Genomic DNA, 15812 nt, shown 5'->3' with positions numbered 1-15812 from the left:
GAAATGTGAGCTGCCAAGAAGCTGGGTTCCTATCTGCTCTACTTAAACCAAGTGTCCTGCAAATCCATTACTCTTCATGTAAATACACTATTATTTAAAAAAACCAAAACAGTATATCATACAGAAGTCAGTTTGCTCTAAATAGAAGGTTACCTCAAAAGAAATTCACCAAAACACCTGATTAAATCTGAGCCTCTCCCTTGGCCTGTCCATCACCCTGTGCCTGCGGCCAGCTCCGCGCTGGGCTCAACAGGGGGGTGACCAGTGGCAGATTGCTGGGGAGGACAGGATAGGAAGAGGGAGGACTACGGCAAGCGAGTGATGCCCCATATTCCTCCCTCGGCCCCGAGTGGCCTGCGCTGGGGGAGCCTGAGTTCTAGCCCGGCCCCCCCACTTGACGGACAGGGAGACAGAGGCTCAGAGGGAGGGAACTGATTCACGATCACACGTAGACACCCCCCTGCCCCCCCCTCCCGGCCCCGGGCATGTTTTCCTGGCCCAGGAGACGTGAGCAGGGAGAGAGGCAGTCTGAAAGCACCCGGCAGGAGCAGGGCCCACTGGGCTCAGCAGAAGGAAGGGAGCCCAAGCTGGCGGGCGTCCGGGCTAACACGGCCTCTGGCCTCTGCGGGTTGGCTGTGGGCCTTTCCCTCTCAGGGACTATCAAATGCCTGGGTCTTGTCTGTGGGGGAAGCAAGGGGTGGGTGGGTCAGGGGTCGACTGCAGAGGGCAGAGACCGGGCAGGCCGGTGGGGGCCATATGGGGTGTCCGAGCCTCCCCAAGGGTGGTGCTGTGTGCTGGCCCAGGAGACACGGACCTTGGGCCCAAGGGGCAGAGGCCTCCCCCGTGGGACTGCTCCCAGCCCCTGGATGGAGGTGCCACGTTCAGAGGCCTGGCCTGCGGTAGACACTCGGTCATTGTCTCCTCAGGCACAGCGGCGTTGTCCGGCCAGATGTGCAGGGCAAACTGAGTAAGTGAATCAACTCCCCACCCAGAGGGTGCTGGAGGCCTGGCCTGCCTGTGTCTCCCTGGATGCAGCTTAAGCCCCTACTCCCATGAAGTGGGGTCCCCACCTAGCCCTTCAGGGACCCTCGATGCTCCAGCCACATACACCGAACTAAGTTCATCAAACGGATCCTATCTCTTGCCTCTGAGCCTTCGTACATGCTGTTCCTACCACCTGGCACACTCTTCCATCCCACCTCTCTCTGCCAATTCCTTCTCCTCCTTTAGACTTCAACGTACCGCTTTCCCAGGGGGTCTCCCCTGTCACTCCCCCTTGGCTGGGGTTGGGGTCCTTGTCAGCTCCCCATCATGGTCCAGCCTCTTTATCTCATGTCCTCATCCCTGTCTCCCCCCCGGACTAGTTCACAGCCACATGCCCGGTGCCTGCATTCAGTAGGCACTCAACACATGTGCGTTGAAGGAACAGATCAAGTGATCAAGTGAAGGAATCCGGGACACAGTTCTGAAGAGACGTCCTTCAATTGTCCTTCAATTTACTCAGGCAGTGACTTCTGAACCAGTACTTACGGGGCGGGGGGGAGCCCTACTTGGTGAGGTCCTAGACACACAGCTGTGAGCAGGACCCAGAGGTCCCCACCCCGTGGAGCTGGGACTCACAGGAGGGCCACGCAGCTACTGAGCAGACCGACACGACAATTTGGGATGGTGACGAGTTGTCTGAAGCACTTGAAACAGGGTGAGGAATGAGGCCGCCGTAGCCAGGGGCGCCAGGGAGGGCTTCTCTGAGGAGGTGACCTTTCTGCTGGGACCTAAAGGCTGAGAGGGAGCCTCATGGGAGGCTTGCGGGAAGAGCATGCCAGGGACAGAGAGGGCACGGCCAGGGTGGCTGGGGACGAGCTGGCAGGGGGAGGAGCATGGATTCCTCTGGCCCTTGCATGCTCCTCTGGGCCACCCGGGCACGTCAGGTGGCCACCCTGGGCCCTGGGCGTGCTCACCGGTGAAATGAGGGAGTCGGCCTCCCATCTGGCGCAGACTGGCTGGTCCCCAGACTGGTTCCCTCCTCCGGTCGTCCGTCCCTCTTAGGTATAAACTCAACATTCCTCATCCTGGGCTATTTTGCCATTTCCTTTCGTGCTAAACCAAAGGGTCTATTTTGGAAACTCCTATAAGCAAACTAAGCCCTGCCTGGCATCTGAGCGGATATAAAAGAGCCCTAAGTGAGGGACTCAGGCATAAAAGCCACCCAGCCCTGAGAGCCCACGCTGTTAAATTTAGAAGCATCACCTCCAAATGAGGTGAAATTGTAGGTTCCCCGGGCCGGCGGGCGGCTCTGGGCAGCAGTGAGCTGGACAGATTTAGCGAGTGGGCTCAGGCTCCTCCAGGCCCGCCGCCTCGGGGTGGAGGCCCAGGACGCCGGCCGGGGTTCCGGGGTTCGGGGAGCAGCCGGCCGTGTGAGAAGCGCCTCCGGCTGTCCTGCCCAGCTGCGTCCCAGCTGTGTCCAGGCCATCCGTCCAGGAGCGTGCCCAGGCGCCGGGCCGGAGAGAGGCAGCGAGGGACGCGGGGGAAGAGGCAGTCCCGTCTGCCGTCAAAGGTTTGGCACCTGCACGACTTCCGTGCCTCTCTCCCCTGCCCAGGGCCCAGCGAGGTCTCCGGCTTGTCTCTCATGCCCTGAGCGGGCCGGCTGCCCAGAGCTGCCCTGAGCCTCTGAGTGTCCCTCCCCGGGGACTTCTCCGACCTGCCCACCATCTAGTGGCTAAAGGGTTAAGGCCAGCCACGGCGTGGGGAGCGGGAGGAGCGGGGTCTGTTCTGAGTGGTCAGGGCGCCTGTGTGTCAATGATTAAACATTAGGCATATCAGCCTTAGTCGGATGTGACCAGCACTTGTGGGGGCTTGTCAGGAGCTACCCACCAAAGGCTCCTGCGATTCCAGGGGTCTCAGCCCGGCCACCCCACCCGCAGTCCACCAGAAGGGAAATGCTTTTGCAGCCAGAAACCCAGCTGGGCAAGATTGCAGCTGGCCACCTGGGCAAACACCAGGATTAGCCCTGGGGGGAGGGCTGCTGGCCCCACTTGGGGGGCAGCTGAGCTGATTAGGAGCTGGTGCTCATCCCAAAAGGCCCACAGGGACTTGGGTTCCCACAACCTGAAGCCTGCAGGAGATGGGGCTTGATTTTTCTTGGCCACCCCCGATGCTATGTTTGTAGCTTGCAGGTCCCTTTCATGACCTGCTTCCATTCTGGGGCCCCCTTGTCTGCCCTTCAGCCCAACCCATGGGTCGGGCTCATGCGTAGGAGCATGTCTGCTGCACAGCCCCCTCCGGGATGGGGGAGCAGGGGCAACCTAGCACGAAGTAGCCAGGCTTTTATGGCCTGTCACGCCCAGGTCCAGATCCCAGCTCTGGCATCTCCTTACCTATGTGACCTTGGCCGAGTCCTTTCCTCTCCGTTCTGAGCCTCGATTTCTTTATCTGCAGATGGGGGATATTAAGAGTACTTACTTCATATAATCTGGGGGGGAAGTAAATGAGATTTTAAGCCCTTAGAGCAGGCGGCAGGAGGACCACTGGCTGCCAGGGGTCAGAGGTAGTGTTGGCCACCCAGGGGTCGCTTAGTAAGAGCTGCGGCTGTTGTAAGTACCGTTGCATGAGAACAGAGCCATGCTCATCACTTACATGGTGCCTGTGGCTGCTTTTGCTCTAACAAGAGAGTTAAATGTGCTCTTCTGTGACAAAGAGTCTATGGCCTGCAAAGCCAAAAACTTTAGTATCTGGTCTTTTACAGAAAATGTTTGTCAGCCCCTGCCTTGGAGTCTAGCACTTAGTGGAAATTCTTATCCTTATCCTTATTTTTCCACTTATCTGGCACCATGGGCTGCACGGCCTGGTACAGTGGGGGCAGCAGCCCAGCCTGTCAGGCCTTGTTCTCTGGACCCGTAAGGATGGGCCGTGAATCTTCCCAGCACCAGGGAACACTCCAGCCCCACCTGCAAGTCGCTCTCCATCTAGTGGGGGAGACTGAGAAGTCAGCATTCACAGTCCACTGTAACGGTGGGGGGCGGGGGGGGGTAAGGGAAGGGCGTTCCAGCCCCCCAGCCCCCCAGCCCCCAGCTCCCGGCTCCCAGCTCGGGGCCAGAGTACTGGTCCCAACCAGTGACCTTGCAGATCTGCCTCCCTGCCCACCCCTACCCTGGTCAGTTCCCCTGCCCAGCTCGGCTGGGGGCCTTCAGGAGTTTGAGAATGTTCCCAGTGCCACCCTGAGCAGGTACTGACAGTGGTGGGGCAATGCTGTGCTGATAAGTGTTTAACAACCTGCAGAGAAAAAAAAAAAAACAACCCAAACCCAAGCTTGCAGCATTTGACAACATCCAGGGTGCAAATATTCCTATTGTGGCTGATTTCAAGCTACCAAAATTTCAGAGAACGTAACAACAGATGCTTGTGCGCTGGTCCGGGCTGGCAGCAGCCCAGCACAGGTGGGGACAGTGGGGACCTCCTCGTGGGGCTGGGGCCTCGCCTAGAGCAGGGATGCCTGACCACGCGTAGGAAGAAGCGCTGGCGTCGGCAATCCATCGCACTCCACTTCCGTACGTGTCTCTGTTGTTTCCAGGCCAGTCCTGTCCCCTCAGTTCCTCCTCTGTCAGGGCAGGTCAGCGATAGCTCCTCTGCCTCAGCCGGTGTGTAGATTTAATAAGATACGTTCCACAAGGCATTTTGGGCATGGCCGGCTACATAAGGAGCCCTCATAATACTCCCAGCAGGGCTGGTGTTCGTGGACCCTGGTGCTGGGGCTTGCCACACAGTGGGGGCTCAGCAAACGCTCGCCAGAGCCTCACCCCCTGCACCCCTCCGTCCAGGGCTGGAGCTTCCATCAGCCAATTGCACAGAGACAACCAACTCTTTCCGAGTGTCCACCTTGCATTATGTGTCCTCAGTACCTTGTCTCCTTGGTCCTTTTCTGACTTTCCATTTTGCAGATGTGACCACTGAGGCCCAGAGCCAGTGAGAGGCACCACTGGGATTTTGAACCTGTAGCACACGTGGGGTGGGTGGGGGGTGAATGGGGGAAAAAGAAGGTTTTTGGGGGCCACACAGATCCGCCAGGGGGGCTCAGGAGCCTATGGCAGGGGCTGGCCACATGAAAAATGCAGGATGGGACACTGGATAGACGTGGCTCGAAAGAGATTGTTATTCCCGGGGTGGGGGCTGGGGGAGGCCCCGGTGTGAGCAAAGGTGTGGACACTGGACTCAGCCGGCCAGAGAAGGGATGTGGGAACGCAGGGGCCTTACCCCGCAGGGAGACGAGGGAGCTGGCGCAGTGGAGCTTTTGCAGGTGAGGCTTGGGCAGTGGGGTCCCTGGCATCCTTGCACTGCCTCCACCCGGCTGAGGAGCAAAGGATGAAACTGTAGCTGCAGAGATTTAGGTTAGATACGGAGAATCTTCCGCTTGTTGGTGCTGGAAGACATTGGGCCATATTCCCAAGGGATGTGGTGGCATTTTTCCAATCTAGAGGTGGTTTGGAAAAAAGAAAAGACAGTCAGGGTTCTAGGCTGGCCTCACTGCAGCCTGGGGCAGAGACCGGGCGATGGAGCCGGGGATTCTGGAGCCCTGGGATGCCAGCAGCCTGGCCTCATGTGGGTTGGGCTTTGTCAGCCCCCGCTCAAAACCTTCTCATGGCTCCCAGTCACCCTGGCCCAACGGCAAGGCCAAACCCTTTCCTGGGGTTACCGAGGCCTCCCCATGACCTGCACTCTGCGGGCCTCTCCAGCCCCGCCGGGGGTCATGCCCCCACCCATAGCACTGCTTTCTGTTTCCGGATGACACCATGTCCTCTGCACTCCCAGGCCTTTGCCTGTGCTGTTCCCTCTGCCTTTACCCTTCCCTCCCCTCCTCAGCCTTTTGTTGTCTGCACTTGGTCACCTCCTCCATGGCGAGGTCGGGTAGCCCCTGGGCTCCCCTGTCTCTTCACTAGAGACTTCCTACTGTAACCGGTAGCTCATCAGCCTCCCCGCCAGACTGGGAGCCCTGGAGGACTTTGCCTGTCTTGCCCAGTGCGTGTCCCCAGCGTCGCGTTTGGCACACAGCGCTCACTGAGGGTTTGTGGAGGGAGAGGAGGGTTACCGGCCGAGAGGAGGTCAGCAGGTCTGGTTTCGGGAGGAGCTGACTCCCCCCTGCTGGAGGGCTCAGCATTGCTCCGGCATTAAGAACCTGAGCGCAGAGTAGAGACCTGGGTTCGAATCTTGCCCCTGCCACCAGCCCCCGGCAGGGTCCCTAACCTCAGTGAGCCTCAGTTTTCTCATCTGTCAGCTGGGGACAGGACAGTCGCCCCCTCTCTGCAGCTCTCGTGAGGCCTCTGGGGGCCGTGGTTGGGGGCGGGGGGTGCGGGCCGCCGTCTGCGCTCACCAGGTGGCGGCACGAGGCTGACCCTCCCGTCCTCTCCCCGTCTAGGTGACTGGCCATGTCTGTGAGGCTGCGGTTCCTGTCCTCCGGGGACGTGGGGGCCGTGGGGGTCGTGGGCCGGAGCGCCTCCTTCGCGGGCTTCAGCAGCGCACAGAGCCGGAGGATCGCGTAAGTTCTGCCCCGGGGGAGGGGGCCCGGGACCCCGAAGCTCGCTCTCATGCCGAGTCTCGGGCCCGGCATGGCGTGTGTGCACATGTGTGACACCTGGCACAGGGGGCATCCTGTAACTTCTTGGGGACCCACTGGGATCATCTCAGTTGGTCCTGGAAGTCCGATACGCCTGAGTGCATCAGGCCCACCGGCAGATCAGAAAGCAGGCGCAGAGAGGTGGAGCTGCTCAGCCTGGGTCACACAGCAGGACTGGTTTAGAACTGGAACCTGGTCTCCCGGGGGTGGGGTTAGGATGGAATGTTTTTCCTGTTTGACACAACTGGGACGTGGGGCCACCTATCCCAGCTCCGCGACCTGGGCCAGTGACTTCACTCCTGAGTCTCGGTTTCCTCATCTGTGAAATGGGGATCATGAGTGTCCCTCCCCCACAGAGCGGTCATGAGAGTACAGTGAGGTGACACATGGCAAGCAGCCGGCATGCGGTAGGTGCTTGGGGGAAGTTTTCAAAGGAGGAGGAGCAGCCTCTGCAGAGATGGGCCTGGGGTCAGTGCGGGGCCTCTAGACACCGGTTCATGGCTGCTGCGAGTTTCCGTTCCTGGGGGGCCACTGCCTGGTCCTGGGCTTCCTGCCAGGCACCGGGCAAGCCTGGGGGGTTGCTGCCCGCTGGCAGGCCTGGGGGCTGGGGTGGTCCCTCGGGCACCCTCAGGGGCCCACACATCTGCTGGTGTCAGTGAATGTGGGAGATAAGCAGGACTCCCAGCCCAGCAGGACCCCGCACCGTTGGTCAGTGAGTCAGTCAACAACCAAATCTCCTCCAGAGATTGGCATCCACCTAGAATATAATGCAGTCCCCTCTGTGGCCTAACGAGTGGCCCCCTGGGATCTGGCTGGCCGGCCTCCTTTTGAAATCCTCTGCTTTTGCCACATTGACCTCTCTCCCCTCCAGGCCTCTTCCCTCTTCTCACTCCTGTTTTCCTGGCCAATTGCTGCTTAACCGCCCTGGGCCCTCCTCTGGCTCTTCCCTGGGGTTTAATAGCTACATGTTCGACGCCCAGGGATGCCTGGCCCCTGAGGTCAGGCTCTCCCGGCTCGCCCACTCGGCTCCCGGTGGCTCAGTTCCAGTATGTGCCTGGGAGGAGCGGCATCTCAGGGCTGAAACCCTTGAGCGTCCCAGTTGGAAGCACCCATAGGAATCCCTAATTCATCCCACAAATATTTATGGAGCATCTACTCTGCCCAGGCCCCACCCCAGGCTCTGGGGACAGACCCAGGCCCCACCCCTCCTGTCAGAGCAGCGAGCAAGAAGCCAACCGTAATCAAGATGGATTCAGCTGGCGGCAAGTGCTGTGAGGGAATTAAAACAGGGGGCTGGGGGAGGCGGCAGGGGTCTCAGAGGAGGCCCTCAGTGAGGCAGTGGCACGTTTGAGGCCAGAGAGAAGTTGCCTGTTTACAGCAGGCAGCCAGCGGGGCTGAGGAAGTCTTCCAGGTGGAGGGGGCAGCCAGTGCAAAGGTCCTGAGGTGGGGATGAGGTTCGAGGCCCCAGAGGGAGTGAGCACCCCATCCCCCCTGACTCCCAGCCTCCAAGAGGAGAAAGTGTGGATGCCACTGTGAGGAAGGCATACAGTAGGCACTCCATAAGTGATGCTGAGAGGGGCTAAATAAGTAAACTGGCCAGGGAATGATGATGTTCCTCGATGGAACCACTTCCCAGCTGCCTCTGCTGGGCTTCATCAGAGCTCCCACCCTGCGGGGTCTGTAATTGGGGCTGCTAAGGACAGTTGTGCGGGTCACCCAGCCAAGGGGACCATCCAGCCACGTAACCCTCCCGAGCTGTGTGCCCTGGCATGGGTCCGGTCCACGCAGTGTGTGCCCTTCTCTAATTCACATGTGGTGATGTGGGGACTTTGTTCCCCTGGTCTAGCCGGGAAGGGTGGGGGGCCTCCCCAGACCCTGCAGCCAAGGCCAGCTGCATGAGTGTGCAATGTGTGTGCTCAAGGATTCCGGCTCAGGTGTAATGCTCTGCTGTTGCCATCTTGCAATTCTTAACATGTTTTGAAAAATGGGGTCCTGCATTTTCTTTTGCGCTGGGTCTCGTGAATTCTGTGCCCGGTCCTGCCAACAGCTCTCCCCCTGCCGGGCCTTTGGGGGCCTCTGGACCTCCTGCATCCACGGGAACGTTCCCGCAGGCCCCAGCCAGGACCTCTGCCCAGATAGTGTCCCAAGGTGTGCCCCTGGCCTCCTGCTGCCCCAGGGATTTCTGGGCAGCGGGGGGCAGAGGGGGGGAGAGGACAGAGGGGATCAGACCCTGTTCCACTAGGGCTCACTGGCCATCAGCAAGGACAAGATCACGCCCTGCAAGGTCTGCATCCTGATCCGAGAAAGAGGACTCTGATGGCTGGACCTCCCCTGGGGGCTCCTTCTCCTGGGGGATCCCCCGCTCAGGGAATTCAGAAGAGCTCCCAGCCTGGGCGGGTTCTGAGGTCCCTGAGTGACCACCGTCTGGCCCTGGTCGCTCCCGTCCCCTTGTCCACAGTGAGGAAGAAGCTACCCATGAGGACAGGGAAGCAATACATCTATTTTTAACTTCCTGCCTCTGCCCGACTCCCAGGAGTCTGGACCCTGGGCCCTGTGGCTGGACGGCCTAGATCGGGTTTCAGAGCTCACCTTCTGGCCTTATTTCTCAGGTAATGCAACCAGGCTGAGGCACAGCCACATTGCCAAGGCCCTCAGTGGTGGGGGCTGGGCAGGCAAAAATAACCTCAGACAGGAGAGCAGGAGATGGAGGCTCATGGATCCCCATTTGTCCTCAACCCCTTCCCCTGTCCTGGCACCTGAAACCTCTTTGCCTCTGGCTGTGGCTTTTCAGTCCTTAATCAAAGAATCCACTTGGGGAAGTGATCTATCTGGTGGGGAAATTTTACACTAAGGTGTGAATGATTGCCATAATAAGGCCACATCTAACAGCCATATATAATAAGATGGGGAGATGAAGAGGGCCAGATCTGCCCCGATTCATGGGCTTGGCTGCTCTTAACCCCTTCCTGCCACTCCTCAGCCTGGTCCACTTCCCCCCAGGCGGTCAGGAGGGCGGCCTCCCGAGTAGGAGCCACTGCCCTGTCCTGGCCACGGCGGGAGCCCCTCTGTTGGTTGGGGTGGCTGGGAAATGCGGAGGTGAAAACGGAGCAGTAGCCTCTGATTTTCAAGGAGAGGAGACTGGAGAAAGAGGACATGGTGGCGGTGCTCGCACTGCCCTGTGCCAGGGGAGCAGCCGGGGGCGCAGATCTGGGGCCAGGGGCAGCCACCGAACCCGTTTCCTTGACGGTAGAGAGGGCGACGCCTCGGAGACACGTGGAAGGACGGGCTAGCCCACGTGAGGCACCCGGAGCAAGCCCGACCTGCGCGCGGCCCCCCTGCGTGTTACTCACCCCCCACCCCCACCCATGCCGCCAGGCGCAGGAGGAAAGGGTGCAGCGGCGGGCAGTGGGTCCTCGTCTGAACCGTGTCCTGTAATGGCCCCGTGGCCACTCCCAGCCCCGCCCGCCTGCAGATCCTGCGCCCGCAGCAACCACGCGCCGGGCCGACGACACCAGGCAGCGAGACTGTCCCGGGGGCCCGGGGTGCACGTGCCCATCTGGAAGCTGGTCTGACGTGCCAGAGGCTGTTTAATATTTACTGAGTCCTCCCAGAGCTGGTAAAACATCCGCCCCCGGAGGCCGCTCCCTCCCCTGGCAGTTGTGTCACTGGGCCGGACACGCAGCCTGATTTCGCCATCCCAAGGATGCACGCGTCGCCTTCCTGGGCCGCGCCAGCCTCCGAGCAGCCGCCACGCCCGCCCTGTTAGACCTCAGACCCGAGCACTGGACTCGGAGCCTCCCCGGGAGGCAGGCTCAGTTGCGGCAGCGACGCCAGGAGGTCTCCGGGTAGATGGAAGCGGGGCCCGGCCGGGGGCACCCACCCCCCGGGGACTGTGGACCCCCGGGAGCTGGCAGGTGAGCAGGGCTCCTGCAGCCCCACCTGAGGGGCTTGCTCCCCCCACCCCCGCCTGAGAGCCGCCTCTCTGAGGGCTGCAGCCCTGCCAGCTTTGTGGGGGGCCTGTTCCAAGAGGTGGGTGATGTGGCCTCAGGCAGGTGAGGGAGGAGGGAGCGCAGCCCCGTGGAGGACTTGACAGACATGAATAACAGCAAGAGCACTAGGGGATGAGCACGGATGGACCAGGCTTTGTGCTCAGTGCTGGTCGGGGGCGCCTTCCCTGTTCAGCCCCAGGCAAACGTATCATCCTGCGTCTATTCCGCCCCCGGGCACCGCGGGCTGGCTGGTATCTCTTATTACCTCATTTAGCTCTGATGCATCCATAGCACTTACCCCTTTGCCGGGCAACTCGCCCGCAGCAACACTTTCTCGGATCCCCATTTTATGGATGAGAAAACTGAGGCCCGGGGGGGTTCCTGGTCACACAGCTCTAAGTGGGGTTACCGCAGAGACCCTGGCATCTAGCTCCAGAGCCCGTGCTGGCCGCCCCGTGGCCTCCCCCAGCTGGCCTGGCGGCTCACAGGGACATGGGTCTGGTCTGTCTTGGTCACTGTTTTTCCTGTAGCCGAGATGGCGTTCAGCGTGCAGTTCGTGCTCAGCAGATATTTGTTGAATGAATGGCTGTCTCATGACAGCACCATGGGGTAGGCGCTCTTCTTTCTTTTTCTTTTTTTTAAAAATATTTTATTTATTTATTAGAGACAGAGAGAAAGAGAGAGAGAGAGAGAGAGAGAGGCAGAGACACAGGCAGAGGGAGAAGCAGGCCCCGTGCGGGGAGCCGATGCGGGACTCGATCCCGGGTCTCTAGGATCACGCCCCCGGCTGAAGGCAGCACTAAACCGCTGAGCCACCGGGGCTGCCCTGTAGGTGCTCTTCTTCTTTTTTTTTTTTTTAATTTTTACTTATTTATGATAGTCAGAGAGAGAGAGAGAGAGGCAGAGACACAGGCAGAGGGAGAAGTAGGCTCCATGCACCGGGAGCCCGATGTGGGATTCGATCCCGGGTCTCCAGGATCGCACCCTGGGCCAAAGGCAGGCGCCAAACCGCTGCGCCACCCAGGGATCCCTGTAGGTGCTCTTCTTACCCCCTTTTTACAAATCAGGAAACTGAGGCTCCAATGGGTTAAGACCTGTGACCTCCGGGGCTGGGACTGGAACCCGGGTGGCTGAGCAGGAGCTTGTGTCTCATGAGACCGTACAGGCTCCCGGCGGGGCGAGGCCCCCGCTCCTCCCAGGTCCTTCCTTGCCTCAGTATCCCCCGGGAGCCAGCTGTGAGTCCGAGCGCGCAGGCAGGCCTGACACCTCTATTTCCCGCGTGTTGCTTTGTGGTGTGGCCGCGCGGCCTGTGGCGGGAGCCCAGCTGGAGGGGTGGCCCCGACGGCTGCCCTCGGCTCCGCAGCAGGTGTGCGCGTCTGAGTGCGGAACGTGCGGCGGCGTCTGGCTGGGCTGGGTCTGCGGCCTGGCTGCCCGCTGGGCCTCCTGGGGCGCCGGCAGCTTCTCCCAGCCCTGCCGAGGGAGCCGGAGCCGTGTCCTGCTTGCAGACCGAAACCCCCTCTTCCTCCCGGGAGAGGTGCATCCCGGGGGTGGATGGAGGAGGAGGATGTCCTCTGGGGTGGAGCCGAAAGAGTGAATCCCCTAAGACGGTGGTCGTCAAAGTGGGGTCCTCGGACCAGCGGGATTGGCAGCACCTTGGAACATGTTAGATTAGAAATGCAGATTCTCAGGCCTCCCCCCCCCCCCCCCCCCCCGCCCCGGCCCTGGTGACCTGGAAGCTGTGGTCGGGGGAGGGCTCCGCGATCTGAGCCAAGGTCCTCCAGATGCTGCTGAGGGCCCCGAGGGAGTCCTGCTCCCACATGGGTGCTGCACATCCCGGCTGGGAATCTGCCCACGTGTGGGTTTGGGTCCCAGCTCTGCCACCGGCATGACCTGGGGGCAAGTGACTTATCCGAGCCTCAGTTTCCCTACCTTGCAACAGGGTTAAAAATCGATATTTATATAAAACCCTTAGTGGGTGCGAGAAGCAACAGACACTGAGAGCATCTTCTGTCCTTGCATCATCATTACGCTCCCTCGTCATCCTCCAGGTCTTTGAAGCTCCCCTTCACCCCCTTCCCTCTCTCCCCCTCCCCTCCTTCTTTCCTTCTCACCCCCTTCCCCCTCACCCCCTCTCTCTCCCCCTCCCCTTCCTCCTCCCCCACCTCTCTCCCCCTCCCCTCCTTCCCCCCTCCCCCTTACCCCATCTCTCTCCTTCTCCCCTTCCCCCCACCTCTCTCTCTCCTGCTCCTCCTGCCCCCTCCCCTGCACCTCTCTCTTTCCTCACCCCCCACCATTGTCCCACCCCCACCCCTGCTCCCCCTGGACCTCAGAGCAAGGCTGAAGCTGGCTCCTTAGCACACCTGAGAGGAGGTCAGGGAGGAAGTTGGGAAGAAAGGCTAGCAGCTCCTTTAAGAAACTGACCCAGATGTTGGTTTGAGTGTCATTTCACTCAAATGAAGGGCCAGCTTCACTCAAATGAAGGGCCAGCTTCAGGCATAGCTGGATCCAGGAACCCATCATGGTGTGGATTTGGTCTGCCTCCGTCCGCTCCTCCCCGCATCGGTTCCTTGGGAGCGGCTGGCAGTTCCAGGTGTATGTTTCCCCAAAAGAGCGATGCCAGAAAAGAGAGATCCCTTTTCCTGCCCGTGAATGTGGAGCCAAACTCCAAACTGGCAGGGTTGTGTCCCAAGACTCTCCCTGAGCCCGGGGACGGAAGTATGTTGACTAACCCAGGCCCGGGACACACGTTTGCCTCAGAAGGCCTGTGTATGTGTGTGCAGGTGTGCATGTGTGTGCAGGTGCGTGTGTGTGGTGATATGTCAGGCCACCTCCCTCCAACCACACATGTAAAGAGCACGTCCTGCTACATGACCTTGGGGAGGTGCCCCAGAGGAAACCAAGGTGCTCTTCCCAGAGGGAGCGGCGTGGGTCCTGACCCCGAGATCGGGTCTCTGGGGCTGTTGGCCTGCACGAGCACACCGAGCAGGAGCAGGAAGCACTGGCATTTGGGCCGCTTCTGTGTATTTCTCACTGTGTTCGTTTCTCAGTCAGGCTCTTCTTCATCCGTTTTTAATCCTCAGATGCAAGTCCTCGTCTGGGCAGATGTGGAAACTGAGGCCCCAAGAGTCTTGGCAGCTTGCCCGAGACCGCGCGGCTTGGTGGCGACGGGGTGGGGCTCGGCCAGGCGTCCTGACAGCCGGGGCTTGGACCACCGGTCCCGAGGGGCCTGCCCCGGGGGGGCCTCTGTCCGGATCCCTGCTCTGACCCGCGTCCCCTCTCACAGAAAGTCCATCCACGGGAACTCCGCGAGGTCTCGAATGCCTGCCAAACCCTCCAGGACGTACGGCACGCTGCGGAAGGGCTCCGTCTGCCCGGCCCCCAAGCCGCAGCAAGTGAAGAAGATCTTCGAAGCTCTCAAGAGAGGCCTCAAGTAAGGACCCCGTTTGTCACCCTCAACACGTGCCTTCTCTGTCGCGCCTGCTCGTGCTCTCTGTCCTCCCCGAAGGGCGCCCGGCCCGTCCTGGGGGCAGGTCCTGTCGGCCACACACGGAGCTCGCTCCTGCTCATTTGCTTCGCCAACACGCCTGTCCTGGGGGCGGGGGGGCCCTGGGCTCATGGAGCTTGGGGTGTGTGGGGGGCAGCAACGAGGGAGCGACACGATCGGTAACGGAACTTCCACCAGCCTTGGGCGCGGTGAAGGAGGGTGACGGAGAGGCCGTGCACGGATGGCCTATGACACGGGGTGGCCGGGGACACCAGCGAGGAGACCGGATGGTCTGCTGGTCTCTGGGAGAGAAGCATCCCGGGCGCAGGGAACAGCACAGGCCAAGGCCCTGAGGCAGGAGCAGGGTGGGAGGCCGGCGTGGCTGGATTTGAGAGCAGGAGAGCTAGGCTGGTTAGCCGGGCAGAGGCCGGAACAGGAAGCCTGTCTCCCACTCCACACATTTCGGTTGAGGGCTGATGAAGTGCGAGGCACGGGGTGCGGGAGTGGACACAGCACGGAAATCCCGACCCCCGTGGAGCTTCCTGATGGGAGACACACACACCATGAACAAGTATAGAGCATGTCGGATGGTGGTGAATACGGGGCAGGAAAACAAATCAGGGTAAGAATCAAATCAGCGTGGGGCTGATTTTAAATAAGGGGTTCAAAGAAGTTCTCACGAAGGAGGTGACATTTGAGCAAAAACCCGAAGGGGTGAAGGAGTGAGCCCAGCAGACAATGGAAAGAGAACATTCTAGGCCACACGTGCAAAGGCCCTGGGGCAGGAGCATGATGAGATCATTAGGGACAGAGTGAGCTGGCCGGCGCGGGGGCTGAGAGAGGGAAGGAGGGGTGAGGAGGTCTGAGGGGCAATGGGGACCAGATGATATGGGGCCTTGTGAGCACTGAGGATCCACTCCAGCTGAGCTGGGAGCCCTGGAGGCTTCCACCCGGGGGAAGGACGTGATCTGGGTCTGGTTTTTCTAAGATCCTCCGGCTACACGTGGAGCATGGGCTGCAGTGGGGCTGAAGTGGGGAGGCCGGCGAGACAATAACAAGGGTCGCGGCAGATGACAGCAGGGGACGGGATGGGTTTCAGGGTGCCGTTGAGGATTTACTGAGGGAGGGGTGGAGGTGAAGCGAGGGGAGCCCAGCCTCGTGGAGGTGACAGAGGGAGTCGGGGCACGAGCCTGAGGCTCATGGAGGAGGTCGGGGCTGCCCCTCCGTGTTCCTCAAGCCCGGGCGCCCAGTTCCGGGGGCTTCCCCTCTCCCAGCAGCCGCCCCGTGTGCCCCGCCGCCCCTGCTGTGCTCAGGGCTCTCCCATGGCTCCCTATCACCCTCGGGAGGCCATTCGGGTCCTTTCTCTGAACTTGAACCTTTCTAGACTCTTCTAGTCTCCACGCCCCGTCCTCGCTGGCTCCCCGAACGTGCCATCTTCCTTCACAGGCCCGAGGCCCGGCTCTCGCAGGGGCGGCTGCTGGGCAGCGGGGGCCTCCGCGGCTGCCGCTCGCCCGTGTCCCCGTGCAGCGCACACGCGCACCTCGGGAGTCGCACGCTGGTCCCCCTCCTCCCGTGACCCTGCTCTCTCGTTCCTCACTAATGACAGTGGCAGCTCCGGCTAGTTGGGGGCTTTGCACACGCCGCGTCCTCCTCGAATCCCTGGAGGATGCTGCCAGAGGGCCTCCGGGCCTCCTTCGAGCCTCAAGAGAGGAAACTGAGTCCCAAAGAGGGGAAG

At 60.8% G+C, this 15812-nt stretch overlaps 1 protein-coding gene across 8 annotated transcripts in view; it reads left to right on the top strand.

Moving 5' to 3' along the window:
• Positions 1 to 15812, top strand: part of RIPOR3 (RIPOR family member 3) — a 76233-nt gene that overhangs the window by 38588 nt on the left and 21833 nt on the right. For 7 of the 8 annotated variants that reach the window (XM_025470396.3, XM_025470397.3, XM_025470392.3 and 4 more), the window contains 2 exons: positions 6407 to 6526; positions 13877 to 14023. In XM_025470396.3, coding sequence (XP_025326181.1) covers positions 6417 to 6526; positions 13877 to 14023 — 257 coding nt within the window. In that variant the 5' untranslated portion in view covers positions 6407 to 6416. Of the gene's footprint in view, positions 1 to 6406; positions 6527 to 9885; positions 10519 to 13876; positions 14024 to 15812 lie in introns of those variants that run through there. The other variant, XM_025470400.3, reaches the window with a different exon arrangement.

This window comes from Canis lupus, chromosome 24 (genome assembly GCF_003254725.2).
Source record: "Canis lupus dingo isolate Sandy chromosome 24, ASM325472v2, whole genome shotgun sequence".
NCBI classification, from domain to species: domain Eukaryota; kingdom Metazoa; phylum Chordata; class Mammalia; order Carnivora; family Canidae; genus Canis; species Canis lupus.
This window is presented reverse-complemented; position numbering and strand designations above follow the sequence as displayed.